The 27,155-nt window shown below is 48.2% G+C and overlaps 1 protein-coding gene across 1 annotated transcript in view; it reads left to right on the top strand.

Moving 5' to 3' along the window:
- WWC1 (WW and C2 domain containing 1) overlaps positions 1-27,155 on the top strand; it is a 117,841-nt gene that overhangs the window by 67,125 nt on the left and 23,561 nt on the right. Inside the window, exons 4-13 of the mRNA XM_049774570.1 lie at positions 1,490-1,566; positions 3,610-3,689; positions 10,165-10,294; positions 13,792-13,938; positions 15,195-15,268; positions 18,906-19,148; positions 20,698-20,787; positions 23,500-24,026; positions 26,189-26,297; positions 26,523-26,603. Of these exons, the coding sequence (XP_049630527.1) occupies positions 1,490-1,566; positions 3,610-3,689; positions 10,165-10,294; positions 13,792-13,938; positions 15,195-15,268; positions 18,906-19,148; positions 20,698-20,787; positions 23,500-24,026; positions 26,189-26,297; positions 26,523-26,603 (1,558 nt within the window). The remainder of the gene's footprint in view (positions 1-1,489; positions 1,567-3,609; positions 3,690-10,164; positions 10,295-13,791; positions 13,939-15,194; positions 15,269-18,905; positions 19,149-20,697; positions 20,788-23,499; positions 24,027-26,188; positions 26,298-26,522; positions 26,604-27,155) is intronic.

Genomic DNA, 27,155 nt, shown 5'->3' with positions numbered 1-27,155 from the left:
ATTGCCAGCTCTGCATGATGATCTCTGAGAACTGCCAGGGAGCAATCCCTTGATCAGAAGCCAAGAGTTGCCTCTTGAGTGCCTCTAAGTGTGTCCTAGAATCCAAAATAGCATCAGAAAGGGGAGCAGGGGCGAAGAGAAATGTATCAAAAAGTAAATTAATGTATAGGGAGCCTCTTCACAATCACAAATAAGATGAAAATATTATTTTTTGTTTGTTTTTGGATCACACCTAGCAGTGCTCAGGGATTACTACTGAATCAGTGCTTAGAAATCACTCCTGGCAGGCTTGGGGGACCTATGGGATGCCAGAAATCGAACTACTGTCCATCATGCAGGAAAGGCAAACCCCCTACCACTGTGCTATATTTTCGGCCCATGGGATGAAAATATTATGAATGATTCAAATTCTAGATACTGGCATTATGTTAGCAGTATATGTCTTTTGTTTGGGGGCCACACCCAACAATGCTCAGGAGCTAGTTCTGGCTCTACACACTGGAGTCACTCCTGGTGGGCTCAGGAGACCATATAGAATGCCAGGGATCGAGCCCACGTAGATCCTGTGCAAGGCAAACACCCTACCTGCTGTATTATAGCTCCTGTTCCAGCATGTATTTCTTTAGGTGGGAGATTGGACCCCACATGGTAGTGCTCGGGACTTGTACCTGGCTCCATGTTCTATGTTTTGGAACTGGACAAGCATCTTTAAGTTTGGTTAAAGTTTGGATCTCATGATTTTATTGTTGCTGACTTTGTGGTTTCGATATTTAGCTCTATCCTTCCTGAATACCACCGGTATGCCTGAATTGCCTTTGTCCCCTGTTCCCCAGTGACTTCTCATCTGTAGCCCCATTTCATTTTTTCTACTCCGTACACTCTGGGGCCAAGAGTGGTTCCTTTAAGCCTCCTTCTCTCATGCAGTTTCTCTAAATACCACATATAAATGGTATCTTGCATTTATCCTTCTGGTCTATTTCATTTAACATAATATCTTCCAATTCCATCCATGTTTTAGTGAATTCTATGACTGCATCATTTCTTACAGCTATTAGTATTCCATTGTGTTTATATACACACATGTATACATATGTATGCACACATATATGCATATATACACACAGCACACATATATGTATATACCAACTTCCAACTCCTCTGTCATTGGACAACTAGCTTGATTCCAAATGTTAATTATTGTACTGAATATTGCAAGGAATATGATTGCACCTTAATTTGAGATTGCTTTCCCCACCCAGACCCTTTTTTATACAGGTACCAGCTTCATTTCACAGCCCGCCCACCTTGTTGAACCTTTAGCCCATGTTGTTGAACATTTAGCCCATTGGCCATTATCCATCCCTGTCTGGGCTCATCTGGGGGGCGGTGTGTGTGTGTGTGTGTGTGTGTGTGTGTGTGTGTGTGTGTGTGTGTGTGTGTGAAAGAATTGCAAAGTGGGGATTCTTCTCCAGCACTTTTCTCATTGCAGTGGTCTCTGGCTCATCGTCCAGCTCAAAGTATGATCCTGAGATCCTGAAAGCGGAAATCGCCACAGCTAAATCCCGGGTAGGATGTCTAGGCCTGAATTTGCTGGGAGAGGGGGTAGTCACCAGACAGTCTCAGACACTAGTTTTCTTGGCAGTGACATCAGTGACAATGATAGCTGGTGAGCCCCGAGATAGTAACAGGAGAAACAGGTGAGAACAATAGCATCTACAAAGCTGTTTCAGCTGTCTGCCGTGCTGAATGCTAACTACCGAGAGTGTTAGGTTCATAAAAATCCTACGAACGAGCTACTGGCAGCATCTGAATTTCAGCTCTTGTGTTGTTGATTTGGGGGCCACACTTATTTCCTGCAGTACTTGGGGGATCTTGCAGTGCTGTAGATGGAAGGTGGCGCTGCAAGATACAAAGCAGGTCTTCCTCATTCCTTTTCTTCCTTTAGCCTTCTTTGCCACACCTGGCAGTGCTCAGGATTTACTCTTGGCTCTGTGGTCAGAGATTATTCCTGGTGGCGCGTGAATGATAGCACAGCAGTAGGGCATTTATTTGTCTTGCATGCTGCTGACCCAGGACGGACACAGGTTTGATCCCCGGCATCCCGTATGGTCCCCTGAGCCTGCCAGGAGTGATTTCTGAGCACAGAGCCAGGAGTAACCCCTGAACCAGCCAGTTGTGGCCCAAAAACAAACAAACAGAAACAGATTACTCCTGGTGACCCCCAGGGGAACCATAAGAGGTGCAGGGATTGAACCCAGGCCTGCCATTTATAAAGCAAGCATCCTACATGCAATAAATACTCTTGCTCCAGTCCAGCATCTATTTTATTTAGTTTTTGTTTTTTTGACTACACCCAGTATTGCTCAGGGGTTACTCTGGCAGTGCCCACGGATCCATATTGGATGCCAGGGATAGAACATGGACTGGCTACTTGCAAGGCAAGCACCCTATTCACTGTGCTATTACTCTACTTCAACATCTGTATTTAATTTTTATCTATTTATTTATTTATTGGTTTTTGGACCACACCCATCTGCGCGCAGGGTTTACTTCTGCCAGAAATCACACCTGGCAGGCTTGGAGGACCATATGGGATGCTGGGGATCAAACCCACATCAGTCCCAGGTTGGCCATGTGCAAGGCAAATGCCCTACCACTGTGATATTTATTACTCTGGCCCCAATATCTGTATTTTAAAGATGAGCAAAGAGCTGGAGACAGCTCAGTGTTAGACCATTTGCATATATGAGGCTGATGGTTTGAACCTCAGCACTGTTATTTAAAAAATAAAAAAATTAGTAAAGGATAGAGAGATGATGCTAAAGGGCTAGCATGCATGCTCATGCCAGGACCTGAGCATTGCTGGGTGTGGGCCCCAAACCAACAAGAAAAAAAAGAAATAGAAATGATCTAACAGGGTTAGCTAAGGTGACAGGTGAGTCCAAGCTCGAAGGAAGTGTGTGCTCTCTTCCTAGCTGTTGCTCTCTCCACGTTATCATGATGAACTAAGAGGATTGATTTTATTCCCATTTTACTGTCTAAAAATGGAGGCACAGAAGTACAGACTTAGTTAAACTTCAGTGAGGTACTCAGATGTCCTCATAAAAAGAGGTGGAAGGAGCAGGCTAGGGATGAGGCAGTAGGGGACTGTGGTGCCTGCAGAGATGAGGGCCTCACTGAGGGGCTGCTGTTGGATTGCTGCTCTACCACATGGCATCTTAAGAGAGTGGCCCTTCTAGAAAGTTGGCAATTTTCCTGTTTTTAGTGAATAACCAGGTTTATTGGATGGATCCTCATTATCAAGTTCTTAGCAACCACTTTTAGAGACTCAGGAATGCCACCACACAGACAAGGCTCTCCAGTGACACATAACCTCCAGGGCAGAAAAGGGAATTTCGGGGAGCTGGTTTGAAAGCAATGACCCAACCCCAAAGAGGGAGGCTGGGAATCACTTGCAAAGAATCTATCATGTGGTGCTGACCCAATGAGGGGACCATGTTGTAGCCAACATGGGTGCAGGAATGGGACTGAGTTGTTATGCAGGAGCAGTAGGGGGGTGTAGGTCTCTAGGTCCCCCTTCAGGAATCTCTGTGTTGTCCCCCACCACAGGTCAACAAGCTGAAGAGAGAGATGGTTCACCTGCAGCAAGAGCTCCAATTCAAGGAGCATGGTTTCCAGACCCTAAAGAAGTGAGTAAATCCTGCCTGCCCTGCCCTTCCCCTCACCATACCTTGCCCATCTTCATACCTGCTGTATTCCTGGTCCTGTTTTCCCTGCACCCCTCTTACATCTCCCTCACCCTGTGCTGTTCTCCTGCTTTATTCCATTGCCTGCCTTGACCCACACCCTGCCCTGCCTCTTGCCACGTCCTCTGTCCCACTCCTTCATCTTCCCAGGTGTCCTCCTGGTCCCTCTCTCCTTCCTTGAAATATGAATCTCCCAACTCTTCTGAGCACCCAAGGTAGAGCTCTTAAGAAAGAGAATAAGTGGACCACTTTGAACCCTGGTAATTCTCATTGTCTGCTGAATTCCATTTCTGTTTGTTTTCATTTTGGGGCCACACTCGGTGGCGCTCAGGGGTTACTCTTGGTTCTCATATGGGATGCTGGAGATCAAACCCGGGCCTGTCCTGGGTCGGCCACATGCAAAGCAAACACCCTACGACTGAGCTCTAACACCAGTCCCCTGAATTCTTTTTTTTTTGGGGGGTCACACCCAGCAGCACTCAGGGGTTACTCCTGGCTCTGGCCTTGAGGAAAGGCTTTGGAACCTCATATGCTCTCAGTATTTCTGCTTTTCCCCCACAGTCCCCTGGAAGTCAGCACCCACTTCATCTGGTGGTTCCCTGAAGGAACAAGGTCTTTCACAGCACTGGAGAAAATGGATAGAGGGAGGGTACTTGCTTTGCGTGTGGCTGACCCTGGTGTTCTCAACATCCTATACAGTCTCTTGATCATTTCCAGGAGTGCTCCCTGAGCCTGGAGCAGGAGCAAGCCCTGAGTACTGTTGGGTGTGCCCCACCCATTACATACAGAAAAAATATAAAGAAATATATTTTATATAGGTACTCATAAAATACATAAAATACATAAAATACACACATATGTATGTGTATAAATATACACATTTGTATACAAATATGTTACATATAGTTATATATGTATATATATATGTATATATATATATATATATATATATGTATAGTTGGCTTGGGGACCACCCCCTGTAGTACTCGGGACTACTCCCAGTCAGAGTTGCCCCCAGCAGTGTTCAGGAATCAGATCTGGGTCTCCTATATGCCAAGTGTGTGCAGTAGTTCTTTGGGTTGTGGGCAGAGCACCCGGCTGCATGTTGCTGTCAGCCCAAGGCTAGCGCATTCATGAGAGGCTGGGGATTGCCTGCTTTTTTGTTGTTATTTTCGAGCTATCCCCCATGGTGCTCAGGACTTAGCCTTGGCTCTGCTCTTAGGAATCACTCCTGGTATGCTCAGGGGGTCCATATGGAATGCCAGTGATCAAACCCAGGTTGACTGAGTGCAAGACCAATGCCCTCCCCGAAATGCCTGATTGGTGGTTGCATAAAGTTAGTGGCCTTTCTCGGGAGTGGAAAAGACTCCAAGCCAGGTATTCCCAGTCATTCTCTGCCTCTCTTCCCCCTCCGAGCTTTTCCTCCAACACTTGCCATTATTCTCCCAGCCACCACAAACCTGTTTTACTACTTTGTCCCCCTGTAGAGCATTGAAAGTGCTTGTGCTTCGGTAAGCCGATCTGAAACCCCAAAGACAAGCCTCCTTTCTTTTCCCTCCCTCCGCCCCCATGTTTGATATCACACCCAGATACACTGACTCCCAGCACCGTCCCTGCTTCCCACCTTCCTCCTCCTCCAGTGGTGCTGGGCTGGCTAGCCTGCCTGCAGCCTGCTCCCTGGCTCCACCATCTGGAAGCCACACCTCTCCCAGGCACACCTGGCCTTGCATTTTCAGGGTGCAGCACAGTGGCAGGTATCTGGGTGTTCCGTCCTCACTCCCTGGGAACCTGACATGACTTGAACATCTCCCCTACACCCCAACTGCCAGAGCTGCCAGAGCATTAGTTTCTTTATCTGAAATTCGTTTCTGAATGGAGCAGATGGACGGGGCGGTGCTGGCCAGGAGCTATCAGACCTGCATAAAGCCAGGGCTCGGGAAGAATTTGCCTTTCTCCCCCCAAAAGTGGCTGTGCTGGTCACTCACTTAGTCTCTGAACTTACCCCCAGAGAGGAGTTGTAAATTTATCCTGTTTTTTAGAAAGAAAATTATTTTAGGCACCATGTTTTACAATGTTGTTTGTGATGGAGTTTCAAGCATAACACAGTCCCTCGTCGCGCCCCACCACCACCACCAATGCCCACTTCTTTTCACCATTTCCTCCTTTCTTGCACCTGTCTTTCCCTGGGGACCTTTCTACTGAACAACTCTCAGGTTCTGTTCCCTTTAGACACTTATTATTCCCCTACATTGTCCCCTTTTTCTTCAGTAATGCAATCTTTTTCTTTCTTTCTCTCTTTTTATTTATTTATTTATTGCGGGAGAAGGATATTGTTTTTGTATTGAGGCCACAGCCAGTGATCCTCATGGTTTACTCCTGGCTTTGTACTCCGGGATTGGTAGGGATTAGGAGCTGACTATGTGGTACTGAACCTGGGCCTGCTGCATGCCTGGCAAGTGCCTTACCTGCTTTGATGCAAAGCAAGGTAAATTTTATTAACGAAACTTGCTTCATAAATGTGAAATGAGAGAAGGGAAATGCATTCAAGACAGGGAATGGTCTTCTCCAGAATGGAAATAGGCAAGCAAGGAAATGTAGAGACAAGAAAGTGAGATATGTGTTCAAAGAAAGATCAAAGAGCAAATCTTTACTCTGCTTCTTTTTTTTTTTTTTTTTTTTTTTTTTGATTTTTGGTTTTTGGGTCATACCTGGCAGTGCTCAGGGGTTACTCCTAGCTCTATGCTCAGAAATCGCTTCTGGCAGGCTCGGGAGACCATATGTGATGCCGGAATTCAAACCACCATCCTTCTGCATGCAAGGCAAACACCCTGCCTCCATGCTATCTCTACGGCCCCTACTCTGCTTCTTTATAGCCTGCATCTGAGAGAAATTATTTTGCATCTGTTCCACTCCTTTTATCTTTTGGGGGGTGGATTTTGGGCCACACCAGTAGAGTTCAGGGGTTACTTTTGGAGGATCTTGGGGCACCAGCTGGGATACTGGAAATCGAACCCAGGTCAGCTGTGTGTAAGGCATACTGTACTATCTCTGTACTGTCACTGGACTGACCCTTTCCTGCTGACACTCCACTCAGCACAATCCTCTTCACATCCCTCCATATGCAACAAATCACATAACTTGGTCCTTTCCTACAGCCAAGTAGTATTGCACATATAACTGTCCCACCATTTTTGTTTGTTTGGGGTCACATCCTACAATTCTCGGGGGTTTCTCCTGACTCTGTGCTTAGGGATCACTCCTGGCAGTACTCAAGGGACTTTTTGGGATGCCGGGAATTGAACCCTGGTCAGCTGTATGCAAGGCAAGCGTTCTTCCTGCTGTACTTTCTTTCTACTCTCCCACTCCTGCTGTTTCTCTATTCATTGTCTGTTCTTGGACACCTTGGTTGTTTCCAGATTTGGACTATTGTGATCTGCTTTTCTGAGGGGGGTCCCGGCCAGCATGGAGAGGCATTCAGGGAGCCTACAGCTAGTAAGTGTCAGAGCTGAGATCAACTCGGGTCCTCTCCCTCATTTCTGGTACCAGATCCACCCAGCATACCTTAAAACCAACCTTCTTTTCCATAATCTTTTCCCACCTCCGGAGTGGGGTTCGTATAAGTTTCTCTCCAGAGGGTAAGCCCTGGCTATCTGTTCTGCTCTGGAAGCTGCCCTGGTTAACAAAAGCCGAAAGATCAGAGGAGGTCTCATAGGGGCAAGGAATGTTCTAGAAGAAAAAGCTTAGCTTCTCTGATATGCAGCCTTGAGCCTTGCTGGGAGGAAAAGGTACAGGGCAGGTTCTCCTTAAAGGTCCCCAAAGCTTCTGTGCCTGGAGGTAGAGAGATGCAGGCTTTGCTCCTCCAGGGTGCTCACATGAACCTCTAAAGTGCAAGCAAAAGGACAGCTACATCCTGTGGAAATTCTAAAGCACACCAGCCCCCGCCAGCCCCCTTCCCCCATCTTTCCTGGCCAGCACCACTTTTCTTTCCCTTAGGGAGAAAGGGGGAAAAAAAGATTCATTCACTGAGGGCATAATGGTGACCCTCTGTTCCCCACCCCACCCCCAGTCCCAAGAGTGCTCCCTGTCCCGAGCTGCTCTTGTACAGCCAAATTCCAGAGCTGGGTTGCTAAGGCCCCTGAGAGAATCAGGTATAGGCTGTGAGGGCCCCGCAGACAAGACGCTTCTGTCTCCTCCTTTTGATGGTTCCCAGCCACCCCTGCCTGCTTGCTGGCATTGGCAGCAAGGGCAACCTGTCCCAAATTGGGGGAGAGGGGCCAGAGCAGGGTGTGGTGGAGAAAATTTCCTTCCCCCAGAGCATCCCTAGCAGCCTCTGCAGGGCAAAGGCCCCTAAGACCAATTTTATTTTTTTCTTTTGGGGCCATGCCCAGTATGCTCGAGGTTTACTCCTGTTTCTGCTCACAAAGATCACTCTGAGCAGTGCTTGGGGACCATATAGGATACCAGGAATTGACCCCAAGGTAGCTGCTTACAGGGCAAGTGCCCTTCCCACTGTACTATATCACTCCAGCCTTGAGATCAATTTTTCTAGTCTTAGTCTTCATTGACCTGACAGGCAAGCTCAGGCCTCAGGAGGGCCAGACAGGCTGTTTTAGCTGGGGAAGCATAAAGGCAGCTTCCAGTTTCATGCTCAGAGTCAGGGAAAGAGAGCTATGCTGAAATGCTGCACCAACTTCCCTCACTGCTCCCTGCGTTTGCTCGGGAGATGTGAGATGCAATGGAAACCTACTATCTATGCATCTGTCTGTCTGACCATCTATCTGTGCATCCTCCTCCGGTTCCCCCACTTGGATTTATTTTCAATCCAGGGCAACGTAGTCCATGGCAAGAAACCAGAAAGGAGGAACTGGAACAGAGAGTAAGGCATTAGCTTTGCATATATCCGGCCCACGTTCAATCCCCAGCATCCCATGTGGTTCTCCGAGCCTTCTTAGGAGTGATCTCTGAGCACAGAGCCAGGAGTAAGCCTGGAGCAATGCTGGGTATAATCCAAAAACAAAAGAGACCAGAAATGGAGTCTGCTATGTGTGTGTATCTGTCTGTGTTTTGGTGTGTGTGCGCAAGTGGCTGTTCAGCCTGAAAGAATGGGTTTGCCATGTTCCCTCCAACTGCACAGCTTTCTTTTCTTCCTCTGAGATGAAACCCTCAGACCTGGCCTTGAGCAAGTGTGAAATGGGTTGAGTTTCTTTACACACATTCACTGCCAGCCAGGGTCCATTCTGCTTGCCCAGGCTAGCGATTTCAGCCAGTTCTCTTTGCACCCACCTTCGAGAACAAAATCGCTCTGGACCTTTACCTCTCCCTTCCTACCAAACCCATTAGAATGAAGCTGTATGCAAGGCCTAAATAAATCCAGAATTACTTCAAGCTGGATCTTAAACAGGGATTGGGGAAGTGTCTCCATTGGCTTTGCATGCAATTCTATCCCTGGTACCACATGGTCCCCTGAACGCTATCAGATATGGCCCCAAAACAGAAATTACCCTTTTTTTCTTTTATTACATGGGGTGAGTGTGGCATTGGGCCACACCTGGTAGTGCTAAGGCTTCCTCATGCTTCATGACATCGCCTGGTGATATTCAGGGCACTATATGTGGTGTCAGGGAATGGGAAAGGCAACTGCTTTGATCCCTGTATTTCCAGCTCAGGATATATTTGTTTAATATTTTGTGACCCATGGGCCGGAGAGATAGCACATTGGTAAGGGCGTTTGCCTTGCATGCTCCCAAGCAAGGACAGACGATGGTTCAAATCCCGGCATCCCAAATGATCCCCGTGCCTGCCAGGAGTAACCCCTGAGTGCCGCCGGGTGTGACCCAAAAAACAAAATAAATAAAAAAATTTTATTGTGACTGGAAACATAGTATAGAGAGTTAAGAGCTTGTGAGTGATTCCTAGCATTTGCTACATGTGTTAATGGAATCAGGTCAAGCTTGTTCTGGGTAACCAGGACACCACATCTCACCAGGGTGCTGGCTCTTCTGCCCTTCAAAGGTACAACCTGGGGTCAGGATGCTACAAACATTTCATGAGCAAAGGCCAGGGTGAACCGCGGACATGCCACCGTGGACAAAATAGAGCAAAGCCTGCTTCAAATTAGAGCTCGGTCTGCTTAAACAGTCCACTTGCCCGGGTCCTCAAGTCACAGTCAAGCAAGGAAACTCAGGTTGCTGCTGTGCACGTGGGTTATGAGGACACTAGCCCTGCCTGAGGGAACCAAGAAGGTAGCCAAGGAAGACTTCCTATAAGAGGTGGCACTGAGGAATCAGGAGTTCAGAGTGTGGATGCTTCCATAATTTATTCAGCAAGGAACATTTTGTGCATTGTCCCATAGGACAGAGAGGGACCGTGCTCTCTGCTGTCCCCTGGTGCCACCCCAGCCCTGTCCCCTGTCTCCTAGAATTGATAAGAAGATGTCTGATGCTCGGGGCAGCTACAAACTGGATGAAGCACAGGCTGTCTTGAGAGAGACAAAAGCCATCAAAAAGGCCATCACGTGTGGAGAACGGGAAAAGCAAGACCTCATTAAGGTAGGAGTCGGGGTATGGGTGGGGACCCCATCTTATTTTTCCTGTGCCAGCTACTGCATGGCTCACTGAGCTTTCAGGACTCTTTCTTGGCCTTCCAGTCTCCAGGGCAATGCCAGGGCTTCAGAGACTTGAGGCCACAAAGCCTGTGCACTTTGCAGCTTTGTTTTGTTTTTGTTTGTTTGGGGGCCACACCTAGCAGTACTCAAGGCTGATCTAACTCTGCACTCGGGGATCACTCGTGGCGGTGCTCAAGGGACTCTGTGCAAGGGGTTGAACCCTGGTCAGCCACATGCAAGGCAAACGCCTTCACAACTATGAACTTGCCCGCGCGGGTACAACCGGTACAATTGGGCAGAGTGGGAACAGCGCCCTCTGGTGTGTCTCACCCTCTGGTGCACCCTCAAGGGCCTGTCAGCTGTTCCTGCCTTTTCCAAGGACCGAGCTGAGGAAAGGAATGCTAACATCAGCCAGCAGTGCTCAGGTCGACATCACGATGGCCTCACGTTTTTTTGGATTTTGTTTTTAAAACACTGTGATTTGCAAAGTCATTCATAATTAAGTTTTAAACATGCAATGTTTCAGCACTAGTCCCACCACCAGTTTCAACCTCCTCCACCAATATTTCCAGAGTCCATTGCAGCCTGCCACATTCACAAGAACCTTTATAAGTTTCCTTTTTTCTTTTCTTTTTTTTTTTTTATTTTTGGTTTTTTGGTTTTTGGGCCACAATCGGTGACGCTCAGGGGTTACTCCTGACTCTGCACTCAGAAATCACTCCTGACTTGGGGAATCATATGGGACACCAGGGGATCGAACCAAGGTCCGTTCTAGATCAGCAAGGCAAACACCCTACTGCTGTGCTATCACTCCAGCCCCTATAAGTTTTCTTGTTAAAGTTTGTGTCTAATGATTTCAGTGTGGTTAACTGTGGTTGGGATATTTCATTCTGTCCTTCCCTAATACTACCAATGTGTCTGAATCTCCTTGCCCCTGTTTTTTCACATCTATTTTTCTCCCCTCCCACCCTATTTCTCTCCTCCTTCTCACTATGCTCTGGGCCCAAGTGTTCTAGGCAACTCTCCATTTAAGCCCTTGCATTCCCTCATGCAGTTTTCTAAATACCATCCTGTATTTATCCTTCATGTGGCTTACTTCATTTAACATGATATCTTCCAGTTCCATCTATGTTGTAGCAAACTGCATATTTGCATCATTCCTTGGAGCACTGTAGAATTCCATTGTATGTATTTTTATAGGCATTTCATAGCTTTGGTTGGCTCTGCAGGGTACTAACCACAAGAGGTTTCCTTCCAGGTGCCAGGCAGTGGAGTCCAGCCCATGGCACACATCAGACCCCCTCATTCCACCCAATACCCCTCACTTATCCCCATAACACAGATGGAGGCTGTTGGATCTGTGTCATAGGTTCTGGATTCAAACCCAGATGCCTGTCCCAGCTGCCTTAAGGGAAACACCTGGAACTCTGAGATCCTGCTGGCAATTCATAGAGGCAGCCCAGGGAGGCAGGATCAGAGACTGCAGGGTATTTAGGAGTAGTGGAACAGGAATGCAGAAGCTCATGCTCAGCACAGTGGCCTGGGAGGAAGAGCATGTGATCCAGAGGCATATCCTGAGCAGCATCTCTCAGCTCTGAGTCTTAGACAGTGAGATCAAACCTAACTCCCTCTAGATATTTCTCACAGAGCAGGTCAGAGTTTAGTGAGATCATGGGCAAGCTGTTTAGTCAGTATTTGCCAGTGTTTTACTAGTTGCCATTCTCTCCTCCTACCCCAACCCTATTTTATTCGAAACTTTAAAGAAGGGGTGGAGGGGGGCCGGAGAGATAGCACTGAGGTAGGGTGTTTGCCTTGCATGCAGAAGGACGGTGGTTCGAATCCTGGCATCTCATATTGTCCTCCAAGCCTGACAGGAGCGATTTCTGAGCAGAGCCAGGAGTAACCCCTGAGTGCTGCTGGGTGTGACCTCCCCAAAAACAAAACAAAACTAAACCAAAAAGAAGGGGATGGAGTGTATAGTGGGGAGGGCACTTGGCTTTCATGTGTCCAACCAATTTTGATCCTCTGACATTGCCAGAAGTGATCCTGAGTGCAGAGCCAAGAGTAAGCCTGAGCACAGGCAGGTGTAGTTCACAAATAAAACAACAATGACAAAATGAGATTAAAGAAAAAAATGTGGGGGGGGGGGGAGCAGAGAGATAGTACAGTAGTTACAGCCTGGTTCTATTCCTGTGCAGTGTGGTCCCCTGAGCAACACCAAGTGTAGCCCCAGAGGCCCCCAGTATTATAAGGCTGATCCTGGTCTCCCCAGCATTGTAGGGCTCCAAGAATTTTACATCCTTAGGCCCTTGCACTGAACCTCCAGCCTGGTTTGCAAAAAATTGACATGGGACCCTAGATCTCCTGAGCAGTCTTTGGGGTGCCCCAAATGACAAACTACAAATTAAGTTGTTTTTTTTCTGGGGGGGGGAGCCACACCCAGCAGTGCTCAGGGGTTACGCCTGGCTATCTGCTCAGAAATAGCTCCTGGCAGGCACGGGGGACCATATGGGACACCAGGATTCGAACCAACCACCTTAGGTCCTGGATCGGCTGCTTGCAAGGCAAACACCACTGTGCTATTTCTCTGGCCCCAAATTAAGTTCTTTTTAAAAAGGGAGAAGGGCTCGAGTGATGTACAGTAGATAGGTCTATTGCCTTGCATGCAGCCACTGTGGGTTCAATCCTGCCCATCCCATTTTATTCCCCAAACCTGCTAGGAGTGAATCCTGAGTGCAGAGCCAGAAGTAACCTCTGAGCACTGTCAGTTGTGGTCCAAACCATGCCCCCCACTCCCCCAAAATAAAACAGAACTAAGTACAAATGAATTTGAAATCAAAGAAAAAACATTTTAATTCAAACCATTTTTGGTGTTCTGTTTTTACTTTTTGGGAAGCCACATCCACCATTGCTCAGGGCTTACTCCTGGCTCTGCACTCAAGGATTACTCCTGTGTTTGGGGGATATAGAGGATGCCAGAGATAGAACCAGGGTTGGACATATGCAAGACAAATGCCCTTCCTACTGTACTGTCTCTCCACTATCTAATTCTAACCTTTTAAAAAATGAATTTGTGGAGCTTACTAATGTTCATGAGAAATGTGGTTACATATTGGTCATATTACACAGTAGGATACAGCTGCAAGTTTGGACCCAGGCTTACTCCATTTTTGCTGGAGAATGAGCAGAGGCCCAGAGAAGATAATCAAGTCCTTTAATTTGCAGCACAAGGAAGGAGCAGTGCAGGGTTGCCAGTGCAGGCAATGTGGTGCCAGAACCAGTATCCCCTCCACTATCTCCTGGCCTGGCCCCTGCTAGCGTGCTATAAGCAGGACTCCCACAGAACATTGAAGGGCAAAGGACCAAGAGAAATGGGACTCAAAGGGCTGCATGTAGAAGGCCCAGGTTCCAACATTCACCCAACCACCTCCCTTTCTGCAGAGCCTTGCTATGCTCAAGGATGGCTTCTACACCGACAGAGGGTCCCACTCAGACCTGTGGTCCAGTAGCAGCTCTCTGGAGAGTTCTGGCATCCTGCTGCCTAAGCAATACCTGGATGTGAGCTCCCAGACGGACATCTCAGGAAATGTAAGTTGGCTAGAAGGGAAGGCAGCTGGAACACCATGTGATATTGCTGGGACACCCCCCCCCCCACCCAAGCTGGTGAGACCTGTCTGGAACTACATCTTCTTGCAGGCATCCAGGATAAGGGGAGGTGACAGCCAGGGTCTCTAGCTCCTGTTTTTAATCAAATGGATCTTTCTTTATCTCCTTCCTATAGTTCTGCAGCCTTATGCTGCTTTTCTTTTACAGCAGGGGATAATTTCTTTCTATTTATCCCAAAGCAGGAAAGGACTGAAGAAGGAAGGCACTTGCTTTGCATGCAGGTGACCCGTGTGTGAGCCCTGACATCCCATGTAGTACCCCCAGGAGTGATCACTAAGCACAGAGCCAGGAGTAAGCCCTGGCTTCCTGAACACTGCTGGGTGTGATCCAAAAACAACCAAACAACAAACCCAACGAAACCAGGCCTCTCCGGCAAAGGCCAGACCACCCCAAACCTAATGCTTATTGTGGTGTCAGGAAATGAGCAATGCAGAGAACTCTGTGGAGCTCTGCAAACATTGAGCTGGTCTGAGCTCCACAAACACGGGCACATGGTGGTCCCCTCCATTCCCATTGCTTCTGTGTCCGCAGAACACTGAAAGAACCACCTCCCAATCCCTCTAACTCCACCTTTCCTCCCTAGCCTCTGTAACTCTATTCCCACTTCTGAAGATAAGAGCTTTGTCTGCCTGCAGCTGGGTGAGCCTTTAGCTTCTTGCCACTTTCCCGGACTGGCCCAGCACATATGACTCACCCCCCCACTCCTTCATTCCCCTATAGCACCCCCACATCTGTGAGGGGAACTCGGCACCTCCTTCTCACATGCTAGAACCTTTTCCCTTACTCCTCTCTGCAACTTCTCCCAGTGCTCCCTTGGTGCCCTCTCCTAGCACCCTGAGAATGGCTTCTTTGTTTTACCCACACCCCTACATCCTTGTTGGTTCTGTGGCTTGAAGGGGATTCCGGATGTGAGTGCAAGGTTGTATGGGGTTAGATACAAGATAGTTGCAAGATAGTAATTTAGGCCCTCTGTTTCTCTTCTAGATAGGACAAATTGAGTCAGAGGCCCTTCCCTGGGCTGGGTTGACATGTTCTCCACTCCCTCACTTCTCAGCCTGCAGCAGCTATATGGGGGTGGGGTGGTCGGGGAGGGTCTGTTTTCAGCTCCTGCTCCCACAAACCAAGCCCAGCCCCTGCCATCACAGCCAAGTGATTCCCAACTTTATTCTTTCCCACAGTTTGGTACCACCAGCAACAACCAGTTGGCAGAGAAGGTTCGGCTGCGTCTGCGTTATGAAGAGGCGAAGCGAAGGTAGTGGGGGACAGGGCTGAGGGCTAGGTGGGAGGGTCCCACATGAATCACCCTCTATGTCTCAAGTATTCACCCTGGGGCTGACCTTCTGCACACCTTGTCTTGTCTTTGTCCTTTCTGAGGCCAATAGAGAGAGGGAAGGAGGGTTGGCAGGACCCTCAGAGGAAGTGTGGAGCTGGGCTTTAAGTCCAGGCCTGTGGGCCGGAACGATAGCACAGCCGTAGGGCATTTGCTTTGCAAAAAGATGACTTGGGACAGACCTGGGTTCGATCCCTGGCATCCCATGTGTCCCCCGAGCATGCCAGGAGCGATTTCTGAGCGCAAAGCCAGGAGTAACCTGAGTGCTGCCGGGTGCAGCACAAAAAAACAACAAAATTCAAAAAAAATTAAAAAATCTAAGCCCAAGTCTGTTCAATATCCTTCCTGCTTCCAGGCTCCCTGTCTGTCCTGCTCCCCAGCAATGCGTCAGTCAAAGGATCACAACTGGTGTATTTATTTTTTTTTTTTTTTTTTTTTTTTTTTTGGTTTTTGGGCCACACCCGGCGGTGCTCAGGGGTTACTCCTGGCTGTCTGCTCAGAAATAGCTCCTGGCAGGCACGGGGGACCATATGGGACACCGGGATTCGAACCAACCACCTTCGGTCCTGGATCGGCCGCTTGCAAGGCAAACACCGCTGTGCTATCTCTCCGGGCCCTGGTGTATTTATTTGAAGCATGTTAAAAAGTCAGGGGGAAGCTGGAACCATAGTACAGTGGGTAGGGCACTTGCCTCACACTAGTCCAACCTGGATTCGACCTCTAGCATCCCGTAGGAACCCCTGAACTCCACCAGGAGAGATACCTGAGTGCAGAGGCAGGAGTCAGACCTGAGGACTGCTGGGTATTGCGCTCCCCCCCCCCCAAAAAAAAGAGACAAAACAAAAACCTTTGGGCTAGATAAGAGAAATAGTACAGTGAGAAAGACTCTTAACTGGCATGTGACTGACTCAGGTTCAATTCTAGACATCCCATATGGTTCTTTGAGCATCTCCAGATGTGATTCCTGAGTACAGACAGGTATGGTCCAAAAAAATCAAAGACTGTAGGACCTCAGGCATCTCCTGCTCTTTGGGGAGCATGCTGCATGCTGTACCTCTAAACCATCCTCCCCAAGGATCTCAGAGTGTTGGTAACTACGCCTAAATGAAATAAACATTTAAACTTGAATTTTTTCCTGCAGTTTGGGGAACTGAATCCAAGGAACATGGGTTTTACTGCTGGGTCACATCCCAACCTTAACAGCAATGATTTTGTGGGGAGGAGCCCATACCCAGTGATGCTCAGGGGTTACCTCTGGCTCTGCATTCAGGGATCACTCCTGATGGTGCTCAGGGTACCAGGGATCAAACCTGCATCAGCCACATGCAAGGCAAGTGCCCTATCTGCGATACTATTTCTCTGCCCCCTTTGCCCGCAGCTTGAAGCAGGATGGAATTGTGAAGGGCTAGAGAGAGCACAGGATTACGGAACACTGGGTTCAACCCTTGGTCCCTGAGCACTGTCAAATTGAACTCTGAATCCTTAGCATCACAAGTTGTGTTCCCAAGAACCCCTCCCAAAAGAGCAACCAGTTTAGGGTAGTGTGACCCTCTGCCCCCACTGCTGTGACACTAATCCCTTGCTGCTGTGGGATGGAGCATGGGGTTAGTGTCCTCCTCAGAAGGCCAGACCAGGGTCCTGCATCAAAGGGAAGGAGCTTGTGGTTATCTTGGTGGGAACCCAGTGATTAAGACAGGCAATGGACACCACTGAGCCTTCTCCAGCCTCCTTGCATCTCTTCAGTTTCCCCATGTCCCTTCAGAACTCAGGGCACTGCTCTGAAGCCACCTCCTTGCATTTGCCCCCACCCCTCACTCCTCACTCATCCTGAAGAACTGTAGCCTTGAAGTCATCCCTCTAGAGTTGAATCTGGAGCCCCTCATGACCTCCCTGACCCATCAGGACTTCCCCCCAATGTCTTTCCTGCCCCGACATGGATTTAAGCGGAGAGACACAGCAGCTGTACCCAGGGCATATGTCCCACCATTTCTTTAGCTCTTGCTCAGAGTATCCCAAAGCACCTGATACCTTCTTGTGAGACACCTCCCCCCCAAGTCTAGGCCAAGCTACTCCCCATTTTGTTTTTTGTTTGTTTGGTTGGCTGGTTGGTTTTTTTGGTTTGTTTGCTTTTTTTTAATTACTTAAAATTTGTCATTCTCTTTTTAATATAATTTTTATTTTAATCATAATGGCTTACATATCGTTCATAGTAATATTTTAGGTACATATTAACATTGAATCAGGGGAATTCCCATCACCGAATTGTCGTCCCTCCACCTCCGTTCCCATCCTGCCTCCCATATCCTCCACCCTCACCCCCGGTGCTGTTAGAATGAGTGGTCCCCTCTGTGTCTAGCTTACTACTTAGTGATCTTATAACTGTTTGGTCTTGGTATTGTTTGCTTTTTTAATTTTTGGTTCACACCCAGCAATGCTCAGGGGTTACTCCTGGCTCTGCGCTCAGAAATCACTCCTGGCAGGTACAGGGGACCATAAGAGATGCCAGAATTCGAACCACCATCCTTTCCGGATCAGCTGCATGCAAGGCAAATGCCCTACCGCTGTGCTATCTCTCAGGCCCCTATTTTGTTTGGGGGTCACACCTAGTGGTGCTCAGGGCTTACTCCTGGCTCTGTGCTCAAGGGTAATTTTTTTCATAATTTTTTAAATTTAGTCACCATGAGATACACAGTTACAAAGTCGTTCATGATTGAGTCTCAATCAGACCATGTTCAACACCCTTCCCTGTACAAGTACACATTTCCCGCCACTAATGTCTCCCTGTTTCTCTCTCCTGATCCCCAGCCCCTTCTGCTCCTGAGGTAACATTTTTCTTTCACCTCTCTCTTTCTCTTTTCTTCTTTTCTGGTTGCAATATTTTGTTTCCTTTTATATGTCAATGTTTGAAATATTGTTATTGAAAGAGTATTGTGCATATGATTTTACCTCCTTTCAGCACCCAGTTCTTGTCCACAGTGATCATTCCCAACTGTTTTTGTCACAGTGTCTCAGGGTCATTCTTGGTGGTGCTTAGGGGACCCTCTGCAGTGCCCAGGTTTACACTAAGGTTATTGAAAAACCACCGCACCTTCCCCCCATCCCATCTCTCTGGTTCTCTCCCTTGAACTTCACTTTTTTTTTTTTTTTTTTTTGGTTTTTGGTTTTTGGGTCACACCGGCGGTGCTCAGGGGTTACTCCTGGCTGTCTGCTCAGAAATAGCTCCTGGCAGGCACTGGGGACCATATGGGACACCGGGATTCGAACCAACCACCTTTGGTCCTGGATCGGCTGCTTGCAGGGCAAACACCGCTGTGCCCTGAACTTCACTTTTTAAAACATTTTAATTTTGTTTTTGTTTTTGGATCATACCTGGCAGTGGTCGGGACCATATGGGATGCCAGAGCTTCCTGCTGTCCTTTCACTCTGGGCCCCTTTACCCTGTTCTTTCCTCAGTTTTAACCTTAGTCTACTTCACTTTCACAAAGGCAGTCTGTCCTCTGGGAAACCACCCAACCCCAACTTGTGCTCAGGCTCAGGTACCCCCTTTCTCGGCCCTTAGGATCGCCAATCTGAAGATCCAGCTGGCGAAGCTGGATAGTGAGGCCTGGCCTGGGGTGCTGGACTCGGAGCGGGACAGGCTGATCCTCATCAGCGAGAAGGAGGAGCTGCTGAAGGAGATGCGCTTCGTCAGTCCCTGCCGGTGGACACAGGGTGAGGTGGAGCAGCTGGAGAATGCACGAAGACGGCTGGAGAAAGACCTGCAGGCCGCCCGGGACACACAGAGCAAGGCATTGACAGAGAGGTGGGAGCCCCCAAAGCCTCAGCTGACTGACTTTACAATGTTCTAAATGGTGGGGATGCTGGCGGGTGGGAGGAAGAGAATGATAATATATGGGGTAAGATATCATTTGAAGCAGGATGGAATTGTGCAGAGAGAGAAAGCATGAATGAGATTAAGTCGCTTGCCTTGAGTGCAGCAGACTATCCAGGGTTCAATCCTTGATTTCTCTCACACTGCCAGAGTGAACTGAACTAACCCATAAGCCTCCCTGGCTATAACCTCAAACATCCTTCCTTCTTAAGAAAACAAGGGGTTATCTTGGATATCTTGGGTTATCGCAGGAGCGATAGCCCAGCGGTGGGGTATTTGCCTTGCATGCAGCTGACCCAGGACCAACCGACCTGGGTTCAATTCCTGGCATCCCATATGGTCCCCCAAGCCAGGAACGATTTCAGAGCCCATTGCCAGGAGTAACCCCTGAACATCACTGGGTGTGCCCCCCCCCAAAAAAAAGAAAAAAGAAAACAAGGGTTGTATGACACCGTGGCCTGCTGCTATGGAATTGGGTGTGGGGGCGAGCTAGTGTCCTAGGAAGGCCCAGGCTAGGATCCTACACTCACAAGAAAAGAGTTTGTGGTCACCTTGCTGGGGTTCCAGTGACCAGAAAATGTAGGAATGGGGCTGAAGTGAAAGTGCAGTGGGTAGAGTGCTTTCCTTGCTTTTTGGTTCTTTTTTGTTTTGTTTTTTTGTTTTTTGTTGTTTTGTTTTTGGGCCCCACCCGGCAGTGCTCAGGGGTTACTCCTGGCTGTTTGCTCAGAAATAGCTCCTGGCAGGCACGGGGGACTATATGGGACACCGGGATTCGAACCAACCACCTTTGGTCCTGGATTGGCTGCTTGCAAGGCAAACGCCGCTGTGCTATCTCTCCGGGCCTAAGTGCTTTCCTTGCATGTGGCTGACCTGGGTTTAATCCCTGGCAACAAATAGGGTTCCTAAGCATACCAGGGGTGACCTCTGAGCATAACAGATATGGTCCTAGAACAAGACAAAACAGAACATTCAGACCTGTGTACTCCTTTGGGGCCTGAGAGGTAGAGCAGTAGGGGAGGGAGGGCTTGCACATGGCTGATCTGGATCTGATCCCTGGTACCCCATATGGTCCCTCAAGTCTTCAGGTTTGATTCCTGAGTGCAGAGCCAGGAGTAAGCCCTGAGCATATATGGATATGTGTTACTTTACCCACAAAGAAAAACGGGGGGAGGTTTGAGTACAATCCTAATTTTCCCGTTAATTCTATACCTTTAACTTAATATGTGTATGTCTAATTGCCTATATAAGAGGCAAAACTGATCTTAGCCTGCTGAATTCTTAATGTGTGTGAATTAGGCAACATCCCAAGCTTCCTAGCACAGTGCCTGGCCGACAGAAATGAATCTCCCTCATTGCTGAAGTGTCCTACCACAAAACCCTGCAGACAATGCTGCACAAAGTTCTCTTGCAGGCCATTTGTTCAAATCAGCGAATTCATGCTGTGATTCTTCTTCCCCACACCCACCTTCCTTCCCTCCAGGCTGAAGTTAAACAGTAAGCGGAACCAGCTAGTGAGAGAACTGGAGGAAGCCACAAGGCAGGTGGCCGCTCTGCATGCCCAGCTGAAGAGGTAAGAGGGGTACCTGGGGGTAGGGCCAGGGAGGCTTCCAGGTACAGCGTACCCACACCTCAGGTGGGCCCAGCCCAGGCTCTGCCTTCTGCAGTTTCCCCACTCCTCAAATGTGAACATTTACTCACATGCTAACGTATGAAGCACAGTGATTGGAAGGGCATGGCCCAGGGTAGGGTTCTTCAACTCTGAAGGGTTTCAGAGGGAGGCAAGGGGACCACACAGTGCTAGAAACTTCTTTGGAATCAAATCCTTAACTCTGGTACTTTTTGGCCTTTAAATTGCTGTCTACCTGCTCTCTCCTTAGGAGCCAAAAGTGGTCTTAGGTCACGATGGACAACAATGTGTGGCTGGAACTTAAATATTTTCTTCTTCCTTTTTTGATTTTAGTTTTAGTTTTGTGGCCACACCCAGCAGTGCTTAGGACTTAGTTCTGGTGCTACATTCAGGAACCACTCCTGGTGATGCTTAGGGAATCATATGGGATATTGGGAATTGAACCCAGGTCTTGCACATACAAAGCAAGCACTTTACCTGCTGTACTATCTCTGTGGCTCCAATACATTTGGTGGGGTTCAGGCTACACCCAACAGTGCTCAGAGGTTACTGCTGGATCTGCATTTAAGAATCATTCCTGGCCATGCTCAGGGAACCATATATGATGCTGGGAATTGAAACTATGTCGGACACATGCAAAGCAAGTTACCTTCCCACTGTACTATCACTGCAGTCCCCATACATTTCATTTGCATCCAGTATGTTGATGCTGCCATTTTAATTACACCCAGGATACTGAGTTTTATTTTAGACAAAGAAACTAAAATGCCAAGAATGAATTCTCTAGAAGAAAATCAGTAACATTTGGGATTCAATTCAAGTCTCACAAATATGAAAATGGAAGGGGCCAATGGAATTTTGAAAATGCGTGTTGAGGAAAAAAGATGTCACGTTTTGAAGGTTTGAGGTTTTGGATAACACCTGGTGGAGCTTGGGGGCTCCTCCTAGCTTCCTCTTCAGGAGTCACTTGAGGGGGTGCTCAGAAATGAATCATGACCTACTGCTTGCACAGTCTTGCTGATTCTCAGGCCTCAGGAAAATGGGCTTGGTTGTGATTTTCAGCAGCCACTGCTATGAAAGGGTGGGTACACAATCCTCCCTGAAGCTCGTGAGAGAGTTCTGCGATCACTGTAATTGGAAATGATCATTCTGGACAAGAACTGGGTGCTAAAAGTAGGTAAAGTGATATGCGTGATAGATACCCCATCAGTAACCGTGTTGCAAATCACAATTTCTAAGAGGAAGAGGGAGAGAGGGAGGGGGAGAGAAAGGAAGGAAGGAAGGAAGGAAGGAAGGAAGGAAGGAAGGAAGGAAGGAAGGAAGGAAGGAAGGAAGGAAGGAAGGAAGGAAGGAAGGAAGGAAGGAAAGGAAAGAAAGAAAGGAAAGAGAGAGAGAGAGAAAAAGAAAGAAAGAAAGAAAGAAAGAAAGAAAGAAAGAAAGAAAGAAAGAAAGAAAGAAAGAAAGAAAGAAAGAAAGAAAGAAAGAAAGAAAGAAAGAAAGAAAAGAAGAGAGAGAGGGAGGGAGGGACAGAGGGAGGGAGGGACAGAGGGAGGGAGGGGAAAAAGGAAGGAAGGAGGGAGGGAGGAAGGAAGGAAGGAGGGAGGGAGGAAGGAAGGAAGGAGGATGGAAGGAAGGAAGGAAGGAAGGAAGGAAGGAAGGAAGGAAGGAAGGAAGGAAGGAAGGAAGGAAGGAAGGAAGGAAGGAAGGAAGGAAGGAAAGGAAGGAAAAAAAGAAGGAAGGAAGGAAGGAAAGAAGAAAGAAAGAAAGAAAGAAAGAAAGAAAGAAAGAAAGAAAGAAAGAAAGAAAGAAAGAAAGAAAGAAAGAAAGAAAGAAAGAAAGAAAGAAAGAAAGAAGGAAAGGAAAGGAAAGGAAAGGAAAGGAAAGGAAAGGAAAGGAAAGGAAAGGAAAGGAAAGGAAAGGAAAGGAAAGGAAAAGGAAAAGGAAAAGGAAAAGGAAAAGGAAAAATATCTGCCATAGAGGTGAGAGGCAGGACAGGGTGTTGGGCAGGAAAGAAGGTGGGGACATCAGTGGTAGAAAATGTCCACTGGTGAGGGCATGGGTATTGGACATTGTATGACTGAAACTCAATCATGAACAACTTTGTAACTATATCTCATGGTGATTCAATTAAATAATTTATTTAAAAGAAAACTATGACATTGAAAACAGGAAAACAATAATGGAATCAATGAAAGCAAACCAAAAAAGAGGGTCCCATGAAAAAGTTACGTTCAGAGGGGCTTAAGCAAAAAGTACAGCAGACAAGGCACTTGCATTGCACGCAGCCAACCTGCCAATCAGCATCCTATGTGATCCATTGAGCTTACCAGGGGTGATCCAAATGTAGAACAAGGAGTAAACCCTGAGTACTGCCAGGTGTGGGCCCCCTCAAAAATAAGGGAGAAGAAAGTAAAAACATGCCACTGGGGCTGGTGTGGGGAGGGTGTTTGCCTTGCACATGGTCAACACAACAATGGCTAGGTTCGGTCCCCAGCATTCCATATGATTTCCCCAAGCACTGTTAAGAGATACCTGGGTACAGAAAGGAGTAATGCTCACACCCTGAGCATTTCGGGTGTGGCCCAAAAGAAATCAAAAAGAAAAGGAAAGAAAGAAAAACATGGCACTTCACCTGCCCTCCCCTCCCTGTCCCAGTCTCTCTGGCAGCATGCAATCGCTTTCCTCTGGAAGTTCCCTCACATCCAGCCGGGGCTCCCTCGCCGCCTCCAGCCTCGACTCCTCCACCTCAGCCAGCTTCACTGACCTCTACTATGAGCCCTTGGAGCCGCTGGACTCAGAGCTGCAGAGCAAGGTGGAATTCCTTCTCCTAGAGGGGGCCACTGGCTTCCGGCCCTCCGGCTGCATCACCACCATCCATGAGGATGAGGTGGCCAAGACCCACCGTGCTGAGGGGGGCAGCCGCCTGCAGGCCCTCCGCTCCTTGTCTGGCACCCCCAAATCCATGACTTCCCTGTCCCCCCGCTCTTCCCTCTCCTCTCCGTCCCCGCCTTGCTCCCCTCTCATCACTGACCCCCTCCTGGCTGCCGATGCCTTCCTGAGCCCACTGGAATTTGAGGAGCCAGAACTGAGTGCTGCTCTATGCGAAATGGGACTTGGCAGCAGCGCCCAGGAGAGGTTCCGACTGGAGGACCCGGGAGCGGAGGGTCAACCTTTGGGCCAAGGTAGGGATGGCTGTCTAGGGTGGAGGATTGGGTGACTAACTTGGTCTAGCTATTGACCTAAGTAATAATCATATTTATTAGGGCCAGCATTTATAGACCGCTCTCTTTGTGTCAGGGATTCACATAGAAATCTAACCACCATCTACATATCTGTCCATCCACCCACCCATCTATCTGCACATTCATCCATTCTCTCATCTATTTGTATGTCTATCTACCCACTCATCCATCCATCTACTCTCCCACGTATTTATCCATTAACCTTTCCACCTATCCTTCTGTCCTCTAATCCATCCATCAATTTATCCACCGTTTACTTCCTATCCATCCATTCATCATCCATGTACCAATCCATCAACATCCACTGGTACCCATCCATCCATCCACCCACCCATCTGTTTATCCATCTATCATCCACTATCCATCCATTTACCTCTCATCCATTTACCCATGCACCAATTCATCATCCATCTACCCACCCACACAACCCTCTCAGCCATCCACTTACCCATTTATCTCTCCACCCCTTCACCTGGCTCCAAAGAGGAAGGAATGAGAAGAGGTACACACAAGTGCCTGTCTGGGTTCCATCAGACATCCCAGTCTCCTTTTTCCTCAGTCTGTGATCATTGTTCCTGGGTGGCTGGGGTCACTCAGACACCAGCCAGCCATATGCTCTCTAGTTACCTGGTGCACACATGCCCTTCCATGCTCACACATGAGATTGCAGTACTTGACTCCAAGCATTAGTGATATCTAAGCTGCTGGGACCATGCTGGGCACAAGATTAAACTCATTCCACTGTGCTTGGAGTGCAGGAGCTATAATCCACCCCTCCAGCCTGTCAGAGACATGGTAGTTTCCATTAAGGATCTGGAGGCTGAGGGATTGAAGCAATAGTACAGTGCTTGCTTTACATGCAGCCAACCTGGGTTTGTTCCTTGGGATCCCATCTGGTCTCCTGAATACTGCCAGGAGTGATCCCTGAGCATAGACCTGGAGTAAGCCCTGAGCATTGCCAAGTGTCCAAAACTTGAAAGAAAAGGAAAAAAGGGAAAGATCTTACCCCCTTTAAACACACACACACACACACACACACACACACACACACAGGAGTCACACCTTAGGAATGGTTAGGAGCACCATCTGTATTTTTTTGAGGGGGTCATGCAGAACTGGAAACTGAACTCAGGGCCCGAATCTCTTTCTCACATTCATTCCTAATGCTGTGTCTTTTCTCTTTCCTATTTGAGTCAGATAAAAAATAGTTGTTTGAGACCAGAACAATAGTACAGCAGGTAGGACATTTGCCTTGCCCACAGATGATCCAAGAGCTATCCCTAGCATCCCATAGGTCCCCTGAGAATCCCCAGGAGTGATCCCTCAACACTAAGCACTACCAAATGTGCCTCTTCTCCCCCAACTCCAAAATTTTGAACAGGGAGACTGAGATGAGTGTGCAGTGGACAGTGAAGCCAGCCCATCCTTACATAGCCCTCAGCTGTCTACCCAGAGACAAAAATCACATACAGTGTGGCAAGGCTGTGGTCGGTCCCCTTTTTACACATGAGGAATCCAACCCTTAAAGGCATTAAACTAGTAAAGCTTAAATTGGTTGGTCAGGTTTGGTTTGGGGGTGCCGGAAATCGAACCCAGGTCTCAAATATGCATGGCTTGAGCTTGACTACTGAGTCATATCCCCTTCCCACATTCTTTTATGAGGGCCACAGTGATAGTACAATGAGGAGGGTGTTTGCCTTGCACACAGTCAACCCAGGTTTAATTCCTAGCATCCCAAATGGTCCCCTGAGCACCTCCTATGCTGAGTCCTGAGTGCAGATCCAGGAGTAACCCCTGAGAGTGCCTGGTGTGGCCCCAAAACAAAACCTACATTCTATTAGGGTTAAAGGGATTTGGGGCATTGGGTGGAGGCACTGTTCAGAGGTAGCCCTTTCAGTGTTTCCCCTTGGCTCCCACAGAACCCAGATTTGATCCTAAAAAGTCTGGGTCCTCATTTGAGATGCCAAACAGCCTCACTACTTCACACTGTGAAACCAGAAAGACAGGCTTTGCTTTGGACATCAGAGAGGCTGAAATTGGTATCAATAGAGGGAAGACACTCAGGTCGAAGTTTCTAAACAGAACCTCTCTTCTCCCTCTAGCTATGAATCCTGCCCAGGGCTGTGGCCTGAAAGTTGCCTGTGTCTCAGCTGCCGTGTCTGATGAATCTGTGGCAGGGGACAGTGGCGTGTATGAGGCTTCAGTGCAACGGTAGGTGGCTACATCATGGGAGGGAAAGAAGGGGGGAGGAGAGAGAAAGAGTTGGAGCACTTGGCTACATGGGGAGCATGAGAAAGAAAACTGAAGGGATAAGGGATGGCCACAAACTGGTGTCTGGGCCATGTTGGGGAGGAAGTGTGCCAGCTATGGGGAACTGCCTGGGTCACAACCTTGCCAGGCTGAGCAGGGCCTGATCATCTCTCTGCCACCTTCCAGACTGGGTGCTTTTGATGCCACAACATTTGACAGTGACGAGTCAGAGGCCCTGGGAGCCACCCGAGTCCAGGTGGCCCTGAAGTAAGTGAATGGGGGTTGGGATGGAGGCAGGGTGAGGGAGAGAAGTCCTTGTTTTCAGGGTTGCCTAGGCAAGGAAGAGCTTAACCTGCTGAAAGTTGTGTTCTGGGTGCCCTCTTTCCTCCTACCTGGCTTCTGATCTTGCAAAAGAGAAACACATAGGTGCGAGTGCTATATAGGACAGTTGGTAGGGCATTTGCCTTGCACGTGGCCGGGTTTGATTTCTAGTATCCATGAGTACTTCCAGGACTGATTCCTGAGTGGAGAGTCAGAAATAAGTATTGAGTACAAGGTGCGGCCAAGAAAGAAGAGAGAGGGGCTGGAGAGATAGCACAGCGGTAGGGCATTTGCCTTGCAAGCAGATGAACCAAGACTGACGATGGTTCAAATCCCAGCATTCCATATGGTCCCCTGAGCCTGCCAGAGTGATTTCTGAGCCAAAAACCAGGCATAACCCCCTGAATACTGCCGACTGTGGCCCAGAAGCTTAAAAAAAAAGTGAAAGGAAAGGGGGGGAGGAAGGTAGGAGAGAGGGAGGGTGGGAGGAAGGACAGA

Source organism: Suncus etruscus, chromosome 6 (assembly GCF_024139225.1).
Source record: "Suncus etruscus isolate mSunEtr1 chromosome 6, mSunEtr1.pri.cur, whole genome shotgun sequence".
NCBI lineage: Eukaryota > Metazoa > Chordata > Mammalia > Eulipotyphla > Soricidae > Suncus > Suncus etruscus.
This window is presented reverse-complemented; position numbering and strand designations above follow the sequence as displayed.